Source organism: Myotis myotis, unplaced genomic scaffold (genome assembly GCF_014108235.1).
Source record: "Myotis myotis isolate mMyoMyo1 unplaced genomic scaffold, mMyoMyo1.p scaffold_m19_p_11, whole genome shotgun sequence".
Lineage (NCBI taxonomy): Eukaryota > Metazoa > Chordata > Mammalia > Chiroptera > Vespertilionidae > Myotis > Myotis myotis.
Genome location: NW_023416315.1, coordinates 35849163 through 35871585, shown reverse-complemented (window position 1 = coordinate 35871585; position 22423 = coordinate 35849163). Strand labels below are relative to the sequence as shown.

General features: G+C 41.9%; 1 protein-coding gene across 4 annotated transcripts in view; it reads right to left on the bottom strand.

The window, feature by feature from the left end:
* SLC25A13 (solute carrier family 25 member 13) overlaps nucleotides 1-22423 on the bottom strand; it is a 169466-nt gene that overhangs the window by 134243 nt on the left and 12800 nt on the right. For 2 of the 4 annotated variants that reach the window (XM_036328099.1, XM_036328101.1), the window contains exons 2-3: nucleotides 8719-8772; nucleotides 2477-2619 (exon numbers count right to left, since the gene is read on the bottom strand). In XM_036328099.1, coding sequence (XP_036183992.1) covers nucleotides 2477-2619; nucleotides 8719-8772 — 197 coding nt within the window. Of the gene's footprint in view, nucleotides 1-2476; nucleotides 2620-6384; nucleotides 6422-8718; nucleotides 8773-22423 lie in introns of those variants that run through there. The other 2 variants (XM_036328102.1, XM_036328103.1) reach the window with 2 other exon arrangements.

The window sequence follows — 22423 nt, the reverse complement described above, 5'->3', positions numbered from 1 at the left end:
AATAACTACTATTAGATCAGAGAGAGAAGGCATAACGCAGCCACCCTCCAGGATACAACAGGAGGTGTAACTGCCTATGTCCTCCCCACTCCTTGCCACTCTGAACAGGTTATTTCCACGAGTGATGAGACAACCGATAGGTAACTAAGAAGAGGGAAGTGCTGGTAAGAACAGAGAGCATTCACGGTACATCAAAAGATTTCACTTTGGCTGTATCTCAAACCAACACATGTGGGAAAATCAGACACGTGACAGATGAAGGCTCAGAGCTAGAAAAACCCACCCCAGAATGGCAGGTAACTACTCTGTCGAAGGGGTAGGTGCTGGCAAGCAGCGAGAGCGGAAGGCTGGGAGCCCACCACAGTCTGTACAGAGAGGCTGGTTCCTGGGGGTTCTATGTGACTATGAGGGGACACTGGTGTTTGTATCAGCAAGGGTGCAGAGTCCAAACTTCTGCCCTTGGTGATAAAAGCCGACGGCAATCCTAGACAGCTTAGGCAAGACTCCTGTTTAAAATGTAAACCGAGAAGTCTGGCGGGAAAAACAATCCCAAGGCATTTTGCCGAGTGTCCTACTGAATTTTAGATGGTTCGGTCTTTCTCTTCCAGCTTGGTTAGCACGCTTTTCATGGGGATTTGGAATCATATCATTCAGTCTGTTACTAGTAGCATTTAATCATATGTTAGATTTAAAAGTTATTGGAGCAGAGGGAAATATTAGAGAAAAGTTATATTCTGACAGACACAGCCGACTCTCATAGCCAGTTAGCCTGGAGGTCAAATCACCCCGGTATTGCCGACATCAATCAAGGCTTAAAGGCAACAAGACTGCGGACAAAGACCACTAGGGGGTGCACCAAGAAAGCATAAAAAATGCGGAGACAAAGAAACAGGACAAAACTGTCAATGGAGGATATTGAGTTCAGAACCACACTTTTAAGGTCTCTTAAGAACTGTCTAGAAGCTGCCGATAAACTTAGTAAGGCCCTCGAAAAGACTGGTGAGACCGCCGATAAATGTAGTGAGATCCTCAAGAAATCTAATGAGACCCTCGATGTTGTGATAAAGAACCAACTAGAAATTAAGCATACACTGACTGAAATAAAGAATATTATACAGACACCCAACAGCAGACCAGAGGAGCGCAAGAATCAAGTCAAAGATTCAAAATGCGAAGAAGCAAAAAACACCCAACTGGAAAAGCAAAATGAAAAAAGAATCTGAAAATATGAAGATAGTGTAAGGAGCCTCTGGGACAGCTTCAAGCGCACCAACATCAGAATTATAGGGGTGCCAGAGGATGAGAGAGAGCAAGATATTGAAAACCTATTTAAAGAAATAATGACAGAAAACTTCCCCCACCTGGTGAAAGAAATAGACTTACAGGTCCAGGAAGCGCAGAGAACCCCAAACAAAAGGAATCCAAAGAGGACCACACCAAGACACATCATAATTAAAATGCCAAGAGCAAAAGACAAAGAGAGAATCTTAAAAGCAGCAAGAGAAAGAAACCCAGTTACCTACAAGGGTATACCCATACGACTGTCAGCTGATTTCTCAACAGAAACTTTGCAGGCCAGAAGGGAGTGGCAAGAAATATTCAAAGTGATGAATACCAAGAACCTACAACCAAGATTACTTTATCCAGCAAAGCTATCATTCAGAACGGAAGGTCAGATAAAGAGCTTCACAGATAAGGAAAAGCTAAAGGAGTTCATCACCACCAAACCAGTATTATATGAAATGCTGAAAGGTATCCTTTAAGAAGAGGAAGAAGAAAAAAAAAAGGTAAAGATACAAATTATGAACAACAAATATGCATCTATCAACAAGTGAATCTAAGAATCAAGTGAATAAATAATCTGGTGATCATAATAGAATCAGGGACATAGAAAGGGAATGGACTGACTATTCTTGGGGGGGAAAGGGGTGTGGGAGATGCGGGAAGAGACTGGACAAAAATCGTGCACCTATGGAAGAGGACAGTGGGTGGGGAGTGAGGGCGGAGGGTGGGGCGGGAGCTGGGAGGAGGGGAGTTATGGGGGGGAAAAAAAGAGGAACAAATGTAATAATCTGAACAATAAAGATTTAATTAAAAAAAAAAAGAAAGAAAAGTTATATTCTTAGAGCTATGTTTCATATTTGCTCACAATTTTACAGTTCCTTTGAAAAATACCAACATAAATACAAACACTCTGGAATATCTTCATACCACTTATCAACTACAACAGTACCATGAAACTGTAAGTAGTTCTTTAAACTATATAAAAAAAAAATACACATGCAAAATCCCCATCTGTGATACAAATGCTGGAGGAAATATTAAAGTTATTATTTCTAAAATAATGTATTACTTGTAATAGGTAGAGAAAATGCTCTTAAGAGATGGGAAGTGTATGCCGACTTCCTAATCTTTAAAGCAACAGAAAGCTGTTTCAAACAAAAATATTAAATGAGACAATAAGCAATAAACATACCCATCTTTGGTTTGATCCACCACACCGCTTAAAAGTTCCACAGTCTTTGAATTAGGCTGGCTTTCTCCAAAAATGTTCAAATAGCGAGTGACAAAGTCATTGGGAGACATGAAAAATTCACCATTTTTCTCAATGCTTGCATACTGTTTTTAAAAAAAGAGAGAGAGAGAGAAGAGATATTTTATTCTCAAAAGTACACAATCGTGAGATTAATATGTGGAAAAGCTGAAACACTCAAAGGATAATATATCAGATATGATAATATTCTCTTCACAAAGAGTTCTTTTCCATCATTCCAAAGAAAAAACAAACATAAGTACACCAAGGCTCATGCTTATACCAATGCTTCTCCACGGGGGGCAGCTTAGCCTGATTGACAGCTTGCGAATGTCAATGGCCCCCAGTAGCTGAGTACAACCATCGAGGAACCCTGTCTGCATGTTACCTGCCTTTCTGGGGGTGGAATTCTCCAGCTCTGAGCTTCCTCTGCTTGTCTATTTTCCCCCACAGGGGACATCTGGCAGTGTCTGATGACAATTTTGATTGTCATAACTCAGGCAGAGGGATGCTACTGGCACCTCACTGGTAGAGGACAGGGGTTCTGCTGAAGTAGTACACAAGATGACCCCCCACAACAGTGTCCAGCCCACAATATCAACGGTGCCGAGGTTGAGAAACTATGGATTACAACCCATGTCTTGTTCTTTAGCAAGGATATAGGGCTTTTATTAAAAGTAGGATTAATTATGAAGTCATAGATGAATATAATCTAACTCTTTTGCCCATTTCTGCTTCAAGGGCATCAATGATGCAAGAAAGGGTGACAAGGCACCCTCTCCCTCCAGGGAGCACACTCGTACCTCTCCCTTCCCCCTCTTCTTCCCTCCCCCCCTCTCCCCCATCCCCCAGCCCCAGGCAGGCATCTCCTAACCTCTGAGGGAACCAGGAGTCTTGCAACCAGGGGAGCAATGGGCAGAAGCAGCTTGTCCGGGCTCACCCCGAACCTGTCTAACTTCCCCGTTTTCTCGGACTTCCCAGTGAGCTAAAGCAGCCCCGCCTAGTTCTCTCCTGTTGCTTCTTCTATGCTAAGCCCTTCCTTGTTTCACTGCCCCCCACTTTAAAATGTACCCTCAAAGTAAAAAACAAACAAAGGAAGGAGGACAGACAGGCTGAGTTGGAAGAGACTGTTAACTGCATGGCTTCCTGTGGGGTTGTACGGAAGGGGGTAGGAAATGCTGCTCTAGTAGAGTCCTCTTCATTCTAGAGCAGAAATGGCCGGTAAGGATTAGGTGGCGTGTGATGGTTTTTCACAGCGTTCCCCAGGTCTGGCCTTTAGTGTGTTTCACTCCAGCTCATGTAGTTGGGACCTGCTCATTCCTGCTTTGTGGAGCCCCTGGTGCTGTGGGAAATGCTGAGAAACGACTTAGACATCATGTATTTTCCTATGGAGCAGGAAAGGGCCTCTTGGTCCTGGAGACACAGCAGTGATTTGAGGGATGTGGAGGAGGGAGGACAGCAAGCTACACAAAGAACAGGGATAAATGGGTGACAGAAACCATACTGGCAGCCAAAGAGAAAGGGGAGCACAGTGAATAGCTTTTACAAGTGACCTGAGCCTCTCTCCTTAACAATTTTGAGAAGTTTTAATACAATTAAACGCATACTTATGAAACAGGAAGGCTTTTAGGATTCCTTGCACAACCCAATGTGATACTAAATGTGATGGTTAATTTTGTGTCAACCTGACTGGCCAACAGGCGCCCAGATTAAACATTCTGGGTGTGGCTGTGAAAGTGTTTCTGGATGACGTGCACCTGAATCTGTGGACTCAGTAGTGGACTGCCTTCCCCAGGGTTGGACGGGCATCATCCAGTCCACCGAAGGCCTGATAGAACAAAAGCTGGAGGAGGGAAGAATTTGCTCCCTTTTTTCCTGCCACCTTGCTTGAACTGGGACATACCTTTCCTGGCCCTCAGACTGAGATTTACATCGTCAGCTTCCTTGGTTCTCAGGCCTTCAGACTTGAACCTCACCAGTTTTCCTGGGTCTCTAGCTTGCAGATATCATGGGACTGCTCAGCCTCTATAATGGATGGCTTAAGCCAATTCCTCATAATAAATATGGATGGGTGGAAAGATGGATGGATGGATAGAGCTAGAGATAAAGATATCTCCTACTGGGATCCTTATGATATCTTGAGAAAAATAATTTTCTGCCCTACCCGGTTTGGCTCAGTGGATAGGAGCATCAGCCTTCGGACTGAAAGGACCCAGAGTTTGATTCTGGTTAAGGGCATGTCCCTTGGTTGCGGGCACATCCCCAGTAGGAGGTGTGCAGAAGGCAGCTGATGGATGTTTCTCTCTCATCGATGTTTCTAACTCTCCCTTCCTCTCTGTAAAAAATCAATAAAATATATTTTAAAAAATAATAATTTTCTGAGATTCGCATGGGAAAATGATTTTTATTTGCATGGCTGGCATGCCTATGCTATTTGGCCTTCCCTTTGCTCCTTTCCTGTTATTAATAACTAGGTTAATTACAATGGTATCAAATACATATCTACTTAAATTAACATGAATCAGCATCAAAAGTGTTAGGCAGACAAAAAAATTCATGTCAGAAGCAAAACTGACCACACCTAGACTTTAATTTCCACACCCAGACAAAACACTAGCCAGCACTTACCTCAAGAACAGCCTGCATAATGAAGTTCAAAGGCCTTATGGAGAAATGTCCTACACCAAGTCCTGCCCTACTTACCATTCCAGTATCACTGCCCAAAACCCTGTGCTCCAGGCCACCCCACACTCCTGGTACTCTTATATCGCACAAGCTCTCCCTTTGCCTGGAATGTTCTTCCTTTGCCCCAGAACCCTCTTCTGCCTTCTCCTTTTGATAAATAAATACCTACTCATCTTCAAATGCACCTCAAACACCACTACTTCCCTAGAACTTCAATGACTCTCTCTAGGGAGACATAATTAGCCCCTTATCATCTTCCTGCTAATTAATGCTATATAATACTCATCATCCATATAATGGCTTTATCTTTTTATTACACTTTATCTTTTTATTGCACTGTGAAATAGTTAAGTGCAGGAGCCATAATTTATACACTTTTATATACCCCATACCTCACACTACTTTACAGTAAACACCTTTAAAAAAAAAGAAAGAAAAAAAACTAAAGTAGAAATTATTTTAACTCAAAAACATAAAATAAGCCAGTATTGAGCCCATTTTAGTCCTCCAGGACCCCTCTTTCCTTATCTGTCTCGGTTCCATTGGCTCTCTCATCTCCACAGCTACCTGCTACCAGTACCTCTGGTACCAGCACCTCTGGTCCAAGGGTACAATGATGCTTCTCTTCACATGCCCCAAGCTACAGAAGAATCCTCTACCCCGGTTAACAGAGAGAAGGCTGAGATATTTATTAGAAAAAAAAGTCAAGAAAAAGTCAGAAAATCCGCAAAGTAGTCAGGTTTACAGAATGCTTATGGCTGATCCATAATTAACTATAAAACCCAGCCACAGTAGAGACGTGCCTGGCACAGTCCCCAGGGCGCCTCGCTCCTATTCTTCCTCCACCACAACACCGTCTGCGTCTGCGTCTGCGGTAGATGGTAAACAAGAGATCCTCAGCGTGCTGAGCCAAGGATTTGCATCGGTACCACACTATCCAGACCTGATGAGGTCACCCGAACCTTTGCCAGATCCACAATCCCTTCCAGAAACTGCTGACCACTGTTTTCTTCAGGGACAGTTCTCCCCACATCATCCCCCCGGACTCGAAGTCATACTGAACTCTCGCTCAATAGCCAGGTAGTCCTAGCCACGCTCCAGGGAGGACAGACAACACTTTCCTATTTGGTCCCATAGATTCCACCCCAGCCCACAGGCCCACTTACCCAGAAACCGCACAGCTGACACTCCAAAACCCCACATGGAATTCCTACCCTCCCCAGGGTCTACTTGACCAATCTGATTTGTTTCTAGTATAGACTTTCCTGCTATTGAGAAACCACATCTGGAAAGGACATATTGTCCCAAAGTAGGACCTTAACCTGCCACACGGCCTTAAAAGGTGGACACCGCTTTTACCTGGAGCCTTTCCACTGATTACGCCAAAAGACTAGTGAGGCCCTGACCGGTTTGGCTCAGTGGATAGAGCGTCAGCCTGCGGAATGAAGGGTCCCAGGTTCGATTCCTGTACCTTGGTTGTGGGCACAGCCCCAGTAGGGGGTGTGCAGGAAGCAGCTGATCGATGTTTCTCTCTCATCGATGTTTCTAACTCTCTATCCCTCTCCCATCCTCTCTGTAAAAAATCAGTAAGATATATTAAAAAAAAAAAAAAAAAAAAAAAGACTACTGAGCATATCTAGATGCACCATCTGCTGAGACATTCTGAAAGCTGTTCCCTCTTCCTGTCAGAAGGATGCCTGCAACTACGGCCGGTTTAGAAAACAGAAATACAAAACAGACAAGTCTTGAGTTCAAGGTCTTAGGAATTTGTCAGCTCAAGGTAATGAACTTTACTCTTTTCTCTAGGCTCTTTGGCAACCCACTCACATGCTCTTCTGCAAGTGGTCTTCCAGAATGACATCATTAGAGTTTTTCAATAAAGACCTTAAATACACATACTACAAATATCTGAGGTTCCCTCATATACACCTGATCCCAATCATAGTGGGCCCAAAATGCATAGCAACAGACACTGGTCAAGGTAAGAGATGAAGCGTTTCTGCTTCCTGGACTGTCAGTATCCGGAATCATTTTCCACCTTAGAATCTCAATATTGTATTGTCCTTTTGGGCCAACAACAAATTTATAAAATATTTCTGCTTTCTTATATATAATCTAAGCCTCCCTATAAATGTATCCTTTTTTCCCCCTCTCCCCCAAAACTGCTCATATGTTTAATCATTTTCCTTTGGAGACTTTGTCTCTCTGTGTTTGAATTATTTTATTGTAAACATTTACTGAATCAATATCTAAAGCAAATCAGGTGCTGGGCATTTTCACAAAGTTTTTTTCATTGATTCTTTACAATTTTTGTAACTTATTATGAAAATGTTCAAACACACACAAAGTAGAGAGAATAGTATAATAAACCCAATACTGCATTTCCCAATTTCAAAAATTATCATCATACTGCCTGCTCATTTTTCCCTACCCCCCCAAAACTGGATTATTTAAAAGCAAATCTCAGATATCATAGTCTCATAATCTCTGTAAATACTTTAGTGTGTTTCTATATAAGAGAAAAAGATTCTTTATGGTTCCCATAATCTGAATACCATTATCCAGCCTAAACATCAAAAATAACAAACACTCAATATCGAATAATCCTGTCAGTGTTTAAATTCCCTGATTTTTCAATTTGTTTAATGGTAATGCATATTGATGAAGAAAGTGATGCATATAAAATTATTAACTTTTAAAGACATATATTCTCAGTACACAGTAGATTATCAAGTTTCTCATTCAAAGCCCGGGTCTTCTTTATATACAGCACAGTTACCTTTGGTATGTGTAGAAGAAGGCTACATAAATACTTTTAAAATTATCTTTATAAAAGTGGCCTTTTCTTTTTTTGAGTACTTTGATTCCAGTTGAATAACATTGAAAGTGGTTCAGTGTTTGGAATCTGAGGTAGACTTTTATTAGAGGATTAATCATTCACTGTGCAATATGGCAAAGTAGGCGAAACTGGAAGAAACTAAGGACATAAACTTGCAAGGCGTCTGTTGTGATTTCACATCTAGTATTACTCATGCTGCGGCCTCCTCACCAGGCAGCACAGTTGTAATAAAATGATGATGATGACGACAATGATGATGACGGGCTTCTGGGTGAAAGAAGGATTACTGAAATGTTTACAAAGAGCTTTAAACTGCTTAGGAGGAAAAGCATTACCATTAAACCACACAAGTCAACCCTGGAAAGGTAAATGGGTTGGGAGACTAAATCCCCCAGGAACTCCTTTTCAATACCTGACACCATGTGAGATAAGAGGAATGAAAATGTAAACATATCACAAACAAATAACAGCAAGTTTCTGATACATTTTTTAAAAAAAATAGGTATAATTGTTAAGGACCTCTTTTATGAGTCTTAAGTAATGATACTTTGGGGGATTTTTAAGAACTAGAACAATAAAATAAAGATCTGCTTAAAAATAATCTTTAAAAGGTATAGAACACAGATCGACCAAGAAACAAAATAGATTCCTTTATACCGACCTTCAAAAATATTGTTCTAAGTTCAGCGGGATCCGCTCTCTTGGTTAAAGCCACCTACAAATAAACATAAAGACGTTTGTATTATTAGAACAAAGCTGAGAAATCAAGCTACCGACTGAAAGAAATAAACTCCAGGTCAAAAATTAGAGGATTTCATTTTTGTACTTAAATAGTAAATTCCCCAGTACAAAACCTACTTCCTGAATTTTTAAATTAGACTCCCTATGTGGCTTCATAAATGCTAACATTCTGGCCAAGCAACCGTTAAAGCTCCAAATATGTAGTGTTTAATGCATACCTTTTTGTTTTGTTTGCTTTTTTCAAAAAGAAGAAGAAAAAAGAAAGAAAAGTTGAAACAGATTTTTAATCATCTGACATTTTAAAACTATACTCCAGTGATCCCAACCCTTTCATAGGGGAATAGTAAATATTAAAGTACAACCTGTTTGTTAACTCTGCAAGAGAAGATGGTTCTTAAAGAAGTTAGTGAACAAGGCAAATCATATTAACAAGCAGAAGCGGGTTACTTCCCACAGTGCCAGCCTGAGCAGGTGAGAAGGCCCCAGCTACCTGGGCATGCCAAGCCAATTCTCCTCTTCTCCCTGACTTTTAATTTAAGAAGACAAAGGTCTCCAAAGGTATGGCTATTATTCTCCACATTCTGGAAATACAAGGGGCTATGGTTACCTTTCAAGAGCAAAATGTGTCAGATTAGCTCAGAATAGGTGTTGTGCTTAATTCTCCAGCCCACAAAGTCCAAAAACATCATTGGGGAAAAAGCAAGACAAACTTGCACATGCTGCCCCAGGCCAACACAAAAGAGTCCTTATGTGGAACCAAACAGTGGGCTTATTCAGCGTCCCATCACCCAGTCCTGCTGGCAAAACCGCCATGAGACTGAATTCTCACCAAGCACAGCGTCACCCCATGATAGAGCCAAGAGGGGTTCCTGGAACCGCCCCAATACTCAAGCCATGGCGCTATCCACAGGGAGATTTATGCAAATTGTTCTAAATCCCTTCTGTGTGTTTGCAAAGACTCTTCTGAGATCTTTGGACAATGGGTTCTCTGTCTCTAAGTGTGTAACTGCCTGAGTTCCTTTGCCCACCACTGTTGGAAATAATTTTATTAACTAATCACTGGGATGGGAGAGGTACTCTTTGGAAATCAGTGGTTGGTCACCTTCTTTCCCAAAGCAAGACCGATAACTCTTTTAATTTCAGCTGAGCACTTGTAACCACCAGTACTATTTTTATCCATAAGAATTTGTGATCTTTTAAAATCCTGAATTAGGTAGTGTTCTTTGCTGTTCAATGAAGAAGGGGGAGATAGCCTGCTAACCAACCTAAGACTGATGATAATGCTGACCGAAGGCTGCCGGAGAAGATTCCCCCCTTGCAGGTCCATGTTCTGAGGAAGGTGGAGAGAATGAACACTAATGGGAGGGGAGGGGACAGCATAAAAATGCCTCCACCCTCGTCTTTTAAGAGCAGAGAAATTTCGTCCAAGTTCCACATCGCAAGACAGTCCATAGGTAACATTTGTTAAAAGGCATATGGTGACCCTAGGCACTTGGTTGGTTTTCCTTTTAAAAGCAAAGGAAAGTTTCCACAAAGTGAACTATCCTTGCTCCCTCTGAATACCACATCCTTTAAAATGTAATTAATTCACTATGTCATAAAGCCTTCCCTGCGCAGTGCTCTTTCAGAGTGGGTTTCTCCTGCCCTAAATTCCCACAGCGTTCTTCTCCTTGCTGATCCCAAAATGCACACTCAGGGCTCACCCCCAGGACCATGCGCCTCTGAGAGAGAAAGGGGCAAAGCGCTCCCTTTGTAACTCCCAGAGCCTCGGACACAGGAGAAAATCCACACAGCGACGCAACACTTGTAAGGCGTGATGCCTAATGCGTACAGAACATTCCACGGTTGTCAAACCATGACTATCACCTCAGTGGATCCTCACAGCAGCCCTGAAACTCAGATAGAGCATATCATTACCCTCATTTTACAGAAAGGAAAACCAAGACTCAAAAAGGATTAAATATTTCCCCAAAGCCAGATTAGCACCAATCTGTACTTACATTTTCTATGTATTTGAAATCAGATCCCAAATCTTCCTTCTTTGACTGGTTGGTCTTTGCACTGATCCACATTACATACAGCTAAACAATGATGATGACTTGTGTTAACCACTGACATAATATAGTGAGTACATGCCTACCAATTGCTCCTACCACCACCAGTGTGTCATGTCCATCCAGTGCTGTGACTAAGAGCATGGCTTTAGTGCCAGACCACCCTCGATTGGGAGCCAGGCCCAAGCCCTAACCTAACTAGCTGTGTGACCTTGAGCTACTTCCCTGACCTCTCAGCCTCACAGTCCTCATCTAACAAAGCCAGAAGTCATGAGTGGTTAGAGGGGTGATAGGAGACAATCACATAGAGTGCTGAGCATCAACACCCCCAACAGTTAAAGTACTCAATCAATGGTTTATATTACTTGTATTATTTATCCACATGTGTTTATATTCTATCATGCTTACTCCTAAAAATGTCTAAATGATGACTAACCTGGCTCATAACTTGAGACGGGAGAAATCAGGGGAAGAGAGGAGAAAGTAACTCATGGGTCTTCAAAAACATTCACAAAAGCTCTAAATCAGGGGTCCTCAAACTTTTTAAACAGGGGGCCAGTTCACTGTCCCTCAGACCATTGGAGGGCCGGACTATAGTTTAAAAAAAAACTATGAACAAATTCCTATGCACACTGCACATAGCTTATTTTGAAGTAAAAAAACAAAACAGGAACAAATACAATATTTGCATTTGCATGTGGCCCGCGGGCCGTAGTTTGAGGACCCCTGCTCTAAATGAACATACAGGTCTTTCCTAACTCATCATTCCATCTGCTATCCTAGCTCCATTGCTGGCTACTTCTTGAAAACAGACCCAAAGTTCAGGGTATAGCACACAGTTAAGGATCACTGTGGAATTCCCCTGAGGCCCACTGAAATGTGTACTGGGTCCTGGACACATTCCACTGCAGCACAGATAGCTACGGTTCCATAGGAAGTGGATTCAGAAACACTCCTGAGCCTCACCCCTGCACTAATCCCATCTATTGTGCCAGTGTTGTGTGGCCATTCAAAATGTCCATTTTTCTCTTCTACCTCCTGTTCTTATCTTCTTGTTTTAGTGTCATTTCAGTGGCTTCACTGAGGACAACATAAAAATGCCGTCAGAAGTGCCAGTGTTCTGAGGTGTGTTGAGATGGATTCTACCTGGTGGTAAAACCAATACCCAGATAGTTCTATGAGCTGGAAAGAGGGAACCACAGAAAGGTATTAGCCAACTCAGAATCACTGCTCAGCAGGCACAGTGTGCATCACTTGAGAAGCTTTAGTTCGCTGGGCTTTGGAAGAGTCAGCAAACTGTAGATTACTTTCAGAAGACTTACTTTCATTGTTATATATATTTTTCTCATATACTAACGGCATGTAATTGTTTAAAGCTACAAGTCTTAAAATCTAATTGCCTGATTTTATCATTACGCTTCTTAAATTTGCATTATAAGAGTAGATTCCACAGCCCGGGCCCATGTGGCTCAGTGGCAGAGCATCGACCTATGAACCAGGAGGTCACAGTTCTAGTCCGTGGTCAGGGCACATAGTGCCAGACCACCCTCCATTGGGGGTGCAGGCTCCCAGGTTGCCGGTTTAATACCTAGTAGGGGGCATGCAGGAGGCAGCTGATCAGTGGGTCTCTCTCATCATTGATGTTTCTATCCTCTCTCCCTCTCCCTTCCTCTCTGAAATCAATTTTTTAAATATATATATATATTTAAGTAGGAATTAAATCCACTCTGGGCAGTCTGACTCACCAGCTCTGACTGCCAGAGCACATGTGCTCATTTCATTCCATGAGGAAATTTTCTCCCTGGTTTGATATGACTGGGTCTGAAATCTCAATGGATTTCAAGCTCAATCATAAGGAATATGGGTATATTTTATGACAAAAGTGCATACACTATTAAGGGAATGCTGTCTATGGTTTAGCAAGTCCTCTAGCTCAGTGGTTCTCAACCTTCCTAATGCCTCAACCCTTAAATACAGTTCCTCATGTTGTGGTGACCCCCAACCATAAAATTATTTTCGTTGCTACTTCATAACTATAATTTTGCTACTGTTATGAATCATCATGTAAATATCTGATATGCAGGATGTATTTTCATTGTTACAAATTGAACATAATTAAAGCATAGTGATTAATCACAAAAACAATATGTAATTTTATATGTGTTTTCTGATAGTCTTCGGCGACCACTGTGAAAGGGTCCTTTGACCCCCAAAGGGGTTGCGACCCACAGGTTGGCGACCCACAGGTTGAGAACCGCTGCAGTTGATCCTGGTCCTGTTCAAGTTTAAGAACCACAACTTTAGCTAATGCCCAATTCTGTTTCATCCAAGTCACCTGAGGGGCTTTTAAATTTTGTCAGTACTCAGGTCCTACCAGAGGCCAATCGAATTAGGCTATCTTTAAAGCTTCCTCATGAGAGTATAATGTTTGGCTAGGTTGAGAACCACTGCATTAGAACCCAAGGTCCTCACCTCAGCTTGCTACTTCACCAACTGCACAACACAGCCTTCACTTAGCAATACTTCCCCCAACACCCCCCATCCCCGCCAGAAAAAAAACCTAAAGGTCTGAAAACCAAGACAAGCTTACACTGAAAATCCTACTTGTCATGAAGTAATTTTTTACCTTAGATCTGAAAACAAAAACAAAAACAAAAACCAGAAGAGACAGCTCATCCAAAGCAGGCTACTCCGTGTGTGTGTGTGGGGGGGGGGGGGGGGGGGGACGGAGGACGGGGGGCGGTGGAGAAAGATGTGCACATACACACATGCAGGCATGCAGTGACAAGCCGGAATAGGAGGTGGAGGGAAAAATGTTCCTGCATAGTCTTTTGTACCTGTGGAAATAAGTGTAGTAGGCAGACCAAAATCTCAATGGAAAGTACTACTGGGTGTGACCTAACAACTTAGAAGCTTCTTCCCATGTACCTTCCTGTACTATAAATATAAAGACTGGAAGGCTAAAACTACATTTTCCAGGCTCCCTTGCAGCTATGTGGTCTAGGTGCTGCCCTATTAGGTGAAGTTGGGTGAGATTTAAAAGCCAGAGTTTTGGAAAGCAGAGATTGGGAAATTAGGGGCCATACTTCTGCCGTGTCTTAGCAAGCACCATCATACAAAGTGTCTGATTTTCCAGTGGCAACCTCCAAGCCATGTCAACAGCAGCATGGTTCTGAAACACTCGCCATTTGTTAGGTGGTTTCATGACTGCACAAGAGGCAGCTATTCCCTTGGTGGCCTGCTCTGCTGTGATGCTCTGGAAGTCATTCCTGAGAGCTCAACCGAAAGTCTGTTTCTTCACCTTCCCAACAAATTCTGGAAGCCATTTAATACCCTGTAATAAAACTCCCTCTGCTTAACCCAGCTAGAGTGGATTCTGTTCTCCGCAAGTGAACCTTGACTGATACAATCAGTAATTACAAAAGAAAGTTTAGAATTCCCCAAAACCACAGTTACCATTAACTTGGGAGGAAGAAAGAGGTGTTTAATAAAATTTAAGAAAAATAATTTTCATTGAATTCACTGAGTCACTCATTCCTCATTCTACAGTTTCCCTAATTTCTAATAAAAAAAGTAGGAATTACGAAAAAAGTCATTGAAATATAAATTAGCATACAGATAAGATGCCTTGCTAAGTATTCTTTAAACCACAACATTTTTGTGTAATCCATCCCAAAAGTTCATGTCACTCAACAGTTGACTTACAAAGCACCAGACATCACAAATGTTAACCCACTGGGTAATTACACAAGCAGGTCATTTCAAGGCTGTGGGAGATGTTTATCAAAGGATTCAGTAGGTTGTGAAATGTGGTGGATTTAACTCTGTGCTATTGTAGACAAACATTAAACAACCATAACACCATCACCATAAAATCCTGATATTCACAAGGAGAGTATCACAGTTAAAAAAAGAATGTCAATGTTTTAGCTGTGTTCTGTTATGCCAAAATAGCTTTAAGCACACTAATTTTAGACTTTATTATTATTGTTATTAAGCTAAAGCCAATATTCCAGTAAATGTTCCCAAGAGTAATAATTTGACAAGAGACAGTATGAGTCTTTCTGAAATAGGCATTTTTCTGTTTATATTTTTAATTTCTTATGGAGATAGTTGAAGGTGCTTGCTCACCTTGCCATAAACAGACATCCCCAGCTTGAGAATAAATATTTGGGTCTCAGTGTGCTGCTAACTTGAACCTTGGACAAGTCAGTTAACATCTCTGAGTTTGACTTTCCTCATCTATAAAATGGGGAAAATGCCAAAATCTACTTATCTACTTCAAAAAGTTATCTTGAGGATCAATTAGAATTAAAACACACACACACACACACACACAACCAACTTTGTGAATCCTGAAGTGACAGCTACTGTTGGTAGTGATTATTAGCTACTCTTTAAAAAATATAAGCTGAGAGCACCTCCATGATATTTCTAATCCCAAATAGGAATGGAAGGCGAGGAGGTCCAGCATGTATTCAACGTAGAAATAAACAATAAAAGCTGGCAAGCTAAGAGGAAAAATCCTTTATTAGAATTCTACTGGATAATCACAGTCTCGTTAGGAAGGTTGAAGAATCAGCTTGAGGCTAAGTTTCCACCAGAGAAGCCGGAAACTATCCCAGAATCACTTGCTGAGAAGTCTACCTCCGATCTCACAACAAAAGCAGGGAGCCTAGCTCCCTGTCAGGTCAGCCGCCATGGGAACTTCACACACAAGCAGCTTCCTCATGCTGCTCTCTTCCAAATCAAAGCCAAGCGTCAGCCTCTCATTGGCAGAGCTAGGTCATGTGCTTTTGTTCTGGCTGCAGGAAAGGTGGGAACTGAGTTCTGACTCATTCATTCTGGCAGGCAGGCCCTATAATGTGGAGATTTTCTCCAATACAGAAAGGTTAGACAAAAGATGGTGGGGAGACTTCTGGCTTCCAGTCCAGCAGGTGAGAAGCCTAGAAGCTGCTACTCTATCTATCCAACAAGTGAAAAGCTGAAAAATCAACAACTCTACCTAGAATCTGAGACTAGGGGTATCTCAATAGAAGTTTCCAATAGAAAAGTGAGGTCACTAGGAAAACCACTGCCCCCAAAATTAGAGACACAGAAAGGCAGAGCAGGGAATCATAGCCGACCAGAGCAGAAACCTGTGAACTGAAACCAACATGGGAACCAGTGTCTGAGCAGGAAATAACGAACTGCTGGAGGCTCACCTGTGGACAAGATGGAGGTTTTAAAACTCTAAGGGACCCAGACATAGGGGGTTCCCCACATTTGGTGAGTTTCGACTCCTGGAACTCCACCCGGTCCCCACAAGGAATCATCGATGAAAGAAACACCTTGCTCTTCAGCAGGAGGAGAGGAAAACCACTTTGAAACCCATCGGACCCCTCTGTTCTTTACACCAAGGTCTGCCCTCCGGGGAAATGATCTAATGACAGCCTAAGCTGCTGGGGATTTATCAGAGCCTAACTGGTCAGAGGGAAGGCAATCCCAAACTCCAGACATCTCCAGCCATCCTCTCCCACCTAAGAGGAAGAAAACACTGAGAAGCACATGTGAAATATACTATCCAGGGACACAGGCTCTCTAATGGACTGACACCTAATGTACTTCCTACCATCTCATCACCAAAGGCCTCTTTAGAGCAGTTCCTTTTGCCCAGTACAGCATGTCTGCCACCAAGGAAAATTACAAGACATCCCAAAAGGCAAAACCACAATTTGAAGAGACACAACAACCACCAAAATCAGACTCAAATATGGCAGGAATGTTGAAATTATCAGGCCAGGAATATAAAACAATTATAATTCATGTGCTAAGTGTTCTAATGCATAAAGTAGGCAGTATGCAAGAACAGATGGGCAATGTAAGCAGAAAGATGGTAATTGTAAGAAAGAACCAAAAAGAAATGCTAGAGATCAAAAACTACTGAAAGAGTAAAGAAGAATGTTTTGATGAGCTCATTAGTAGACTGGACACAGCTGAGGAGAGAATCTGAGACTAAGAGTATCCTATATAATAAAAGCCTAATATGCTAAGTGTCCGGTCATCAGCCATTCGACCAATCAAAGCATAATATGCTAATGATATGCTAAGGCCACTCAACTGCTCGCCGTGATGTGCACTGACCACCAGGGGGCAGGAAACTGACCAGTCGACCAGAAAAAAGATTGGGAGGAAAACACATACACACACACACAAAAAAAAATAATAAAAATAAAAGAAAGAAAGAAAACCCAGAACTAATACCCAAGATCTGTGGAACAAAATGGACCATAAAGCTAAATGTAAAATTCAAAGCTATATAGAGATCACAGAGCTAAAATGTAAAAAGAAGATTATATATATATATATATATAAAAGTAGCCCTGGCCGTGTAGCTCAGTTGGTTAGAGAGCCACCCCAATATGCCAAGGCTGTGAGTTTGATCCCCAATCAGGGCACATGCAAGAATTAACCAATGAATGCATAAATACGTGGAACAGCAAATGGATATTTCTCTCTCTCCCTTCCTCTCTCTCTGAAATCAATAAATAAATTTAGAAAAGAAGACCTAGTAGGAAACCTAGATGGCCGTGGATTTGGCAAAGACTTTTAAATATAACACCAAAGGCATGATCCATGAAAGGAAGAACTGATAAACTAGACTTAATTAAAACAGAAATTTCTGCTCTATGAAAGACATTATCAAGAGAATGAAAAGACAAGCGAATGAATTGAGAGAATGAAAAGACTGGGATAAAATATTGCAAAAGAATAGCAAATAAAGGACTGTTATCCAAAATATATAAAGAACTCGTAACACTTAACAATAAGAAAACAAACAACCCAATTAAAAAATGAGCCAAAGACCTTAACAGAAAGCAAACCAAAGAAAATATAAAGACAGCAAACAAGCATGTGAACAGATGCTCCCCATCATATATGCAATCAAAGAATTACAAATCAAAACAATGAGATATTACTACACAACTGTTACAAGGGCCAAAATCTGGAAGAGTGACAACATCAAATGCTGGTGAGGATGTGCCACAACAGGAAGTCTCACAGATTGCTGGCAGGAAAGAAGAACGGTACAGTCACTCTAGAAGACAGATTGGAGGTTTCTCGCAAAACTAAACATGCTCTCACCATACGATCCAGCATTCATACTTCTTTTTTTAAAATATATTTTTTATTGATTTCAGAGAAGGGAGGGGAGAGAGAGAGAAACATCAATGATGAGAGAGAATCACTGATCAGCTGCCTCCTGCACACCCCACACCGGGGATCAAGCCCTCAAACCAAGCATGTGCCTTGACCAGGGAATCGAACTGCAACCTCCTGGTTCTTAGCTAGATGCTCAACAACTGGGACATCAGCTAGGCCAGCATTCATACTTCATAGTATTTACCCAAAGGAGTTGAAAACTTATATATTTATACAAACACCTGCACACATTTGACAAACATCTTGACAATTAATGCATAAACTATGGTACCTCCAGACAATGAAAATTATTGAGTCCTAAAAAGAAATGAGCTATCAAGCCATGAAAAGACATGGAGGAAACTTAAATGCATATTACTAGGTGAAAGCAGTCAATTTGAGAAGGCTATATTCTGTATGGTTCCAACTGCATGACATTCTGGAAAAGGCAAAGAAGAAAGAGATCAGTGGTTGACAGGGTTAGGGTGTAGAGAAAGAGAATAGACAGAGCGCAGAGGATTTTTAGAGCAGAGAAAATACTCTGTATGGACACATGTCATTATAAAGTTTGTTTAAACCCATAGAATGTACATCAGGAGTGAACCCTACTATAAACCATGGACTCTGGGTAATAATGATGTGTCAATGTAGGTTCAATTGTAACAAATGTTATCACTCTGTTGGTGTCTGATGATAATAATGGGGGAGTCTAGGAATATGTGTAAGCAGCTGGTATATGGGAAATCTCTGAACCTTCCTTTCAATTTTGCTATGAAACTAAAATAAAGTCTATTTTTTTTTTTTAAATCATGGATAGCCAGGGCCATCAAGATGAACCTGACTAGGCAGTCATTAGGCACACACCCATAGAATCTCCCTTTCTTTCAGAGAATCCTTAAAGCAGGTTGGATTATCTTCCTTTACATTGGAGAAAACTGCGGGCCAAACAGGTTGATCTGCTCCAAGCCCATCCCTTTTCCACAATGCCAAAGCCAGGCAGGCAGGTTGCTCAGCCTTGGACCTACAGACATTTAGGATCAGATTACTGTTTGTTGTAGGCAGCTGTCTGGTGCCTTGTGGGATGTTGAGCAACATCCCTGGACTTTACTCACTAGGTGCCAGTAGTAATCCCCTCCTCCCAGATGTGACATTGCCAAATAGCATCAGGGGGCAAAACTACCCCAGCCCCAGCTGAGAACCACTGCCTTAGATGGTGCTGCTCCACTGGCTCATTCATGCTGCACAATGGCCTAGGGCAGTGGTCAGCAAACTGCGGCTCGCAAGCCACATGTGGCTCTTTGGCCCCTTGAGTGTGACTCTTCCACAAAATACCACATGCAGGCGCGCATGTACAGTGCGATTGAAACTTGGTGGCCCGTGCGCAGAAGTCAGTATTTTGTGAAAGAGCCACACTCAAGGGGCCAAAGAGCCACATGTGGCTCACAAGCCGCAGTTTGCCGACCACTGGCCTAGGGGAAGCCTACGGTGTGCTAGGCCCAGTGCCAGGCATTGAGGAGACAATGCCAAATAAACAGAGACCCTGCCTGCAGATAGAATGATAGACTTATCAACAAGCGGTTGGTACAAAGAGTGTGGTGATACATGCCATCATCACAAGGTAGAGTGGTTGCAGAACTAAGATCGTAATTCTGCTGGAGTCAGGGGTAATGGAGGGAGGCAAAGTCTTAGCAGCTGGGTCATTTGTTATTGATTTTAGCAACTAACACTGACCAGCTAACTTTGACTGGACCCTTGACACTATGCTAGACATTATGCTAATGGCTTTACATCTGATCTCATTTAAAAATCTCTAAAACTGTGTAAAGTGAAGAGTCATTAATATCTCCATTTTTCAGATGAGGAAGCTGAGGCATTTAAGACACGTGGTCTTAAATGAGCAGTAGTCAACCACAGAGACAAAAATACTCTACAGCCCAGTTTTTGACACTAATTATAATACTTGGAGGATGTGCTAAGAATTTGGCAAGCAAAGATGGAGACTTCAAGCAATCCTTATGAATCGTGATACTGGACAACACTGTAGACGAAAGCAATTTAAAATAAAGTCTTTTTGATTGGGCATTATGATACATAAATGCCCAGGGTTCAGTAGAAGGCAGACCTGCCTAATGCAGAGTATTATTCTCCAGTATTATATGCTGAACTCAGTCTCAATTTTTTTTTAAGCATCAAGGTTACAGTATAATTAGGAGCCAGCTGCAATTGTAATTATCGCTCCCAATATAATTTGTTACACATTAGCAAGTGTCAAATTACTACTGCTCCTTAAATGAATAAAAACTGATTGTGCTGTTCTGAAGATTGGGATGTGTGTTCCTGACAGGGAACAAAGGAATATAAAAAGTATATGGCATATTTATAAAGTGCTGAAAGGCTCTACTTAGGAGATCACACAAGTGGCTGGAGCCCAAATACTGCCACAGGAAGTTAAAATGGATTCGGAGAGAGAACAGCTAACTTAATAAATGCAGCGGAAAGCAGCTAATCAAAGACAATAGAAAAGTTGCTTCCACTAAATGGTACCCTACCTGTTCACAATTCTTCTGTGCGTCAACATCATACACCTGAAGAATAGTCCAAGTACCGCAGAGGAAGTGTAAAGAAAAAGAACAGGAGCCCTCTGCACAGCCTGGATTCATCCCAAAGTATCTGCATGATTTCACTCGAGTGAGCCCCTCCTCCACCCTCTGCCACAGCCCATGGACTGTGACACGACTGATCAGGGATCAAACAGGGACCTCCGGGTGCATGGGATGAGGCTCAACCAACTGAACCACACTGGCCAGGCAATGCTGCCAATCTTTTCTTCCTAAATTTATCTTTATTGTTGAAAGTAAATTTAAAAGGCCCAAGTCAAATGCCAGTTCCTCCAGGAATATTTTCCAGATTCTGCAACCAGATTCCCCTCATAGAATCCTGTTTACACCTACTTTGTGGGGTTTACAATTGTACGTTTAAACTCTCACTCCATCGTTAACCATTAATACGACCTCCTGTTTTCTTATCTGTGAGAAAGAGAACACGAGTATGAGCACTGAATGAAAGGAGGGTAACTTGGGAGAGAAGCTGGCAGTGCCTGGCTCCCCAGCGACTGGTATCCTTTCCATGTTCACCGAGGCCCGTTGGCTGAGTCAGCAGCGGACAGCGGAGCCCTAGGGGAAGGCTCTCAGCTTAAGCATCTGAACCAGCAGAGGGTCTGGGCTGAGCTGGTAGCAGCCACACTGGCTGATGATGTGGCACTAGTGGCAGTTCATGACCTCCTAGGGTTGAAGGACAACTACAAAAATTAAACTGGTCCCCTAACCTTTCATCTTATATCAAAATAACTGCAGATAATCAGATATAATCTTTAAAAAGAGGGAGAGGCTTATAAAGAGTGCTAGAAAAAACATGAGTGGTTTCTTGTGTAATATTAAGGTGGGAAGCCGTGTTTAAACATGACAGACGACCCAGAATTCGGTAAAGGAAAATATTAATATATAATATAAAAAATTTTTTAAATCAAAAGTGAGTGTGAGCCAGTTAAACATCAGTTGCAAAAAATAAAAAATAAATAAATGTGTAACAGGTAGGACAGAGGGCCACGGTTCTTACATAGAACAAATCAATATGAAAAGGCAAATAATGTAATAGAAAATTGGACAAAGGTCAAAACTAGCCTCTTCTCAAAGTGCTGGTGGACACCAAAAATGGACCAACAGAGGTCTTCAAGCACCACCACAAAGAAGAGCCAGGGCCTGAGCTTTTGCTTCCAGAACCGAGTGGAAGACAATGGGAGAAAGTGGAATCCTCAAACACAGCGTGAACTTCACCTGCAATGAAAGAGTGTGGGCATGCTCACGGGGCAGGAAAGTGCTTGCCGGCGGGCCCGGCAGAATCAGATAAGAGACCTGACACATCACTAGCCTTTCCTTGCAAGCCACCTACCTCCACGACTGGGCTAGCAAGACTTAAAAGACATGGCAACTAAATGCCATGTGTGGACTGTGTCTGCACCTTGATTGGAACCAACCAACTGTAAAAACTATAAACTTAGGACATGGGTTTTTAACATCCTTTCAGGTGCTTCAAGGAATAGGGAAATAAAACTAAGACCCCTTTTCTTAAAATTGAAGGGAAGAATTAAAAAATAAATAAACAAAATCTGCCCGCCAATATAGAGAAATGGCCAAAAACATTCCTATCTCTGACAACTCTAAGTTAAACAAGCAGGCTCCTTTTTCCCCACTACCCTGTTGCCATAGCTTTATGGCAAGGAATCTGAACAGGGTTTGGATAGGTCCCATTCACACACGGCTGTGAAGGGCACGACAAGGGAATGACTGTTTGACAACAGCCAAGGCCAAGGAGGCGTCAGCGGGGTGAAGA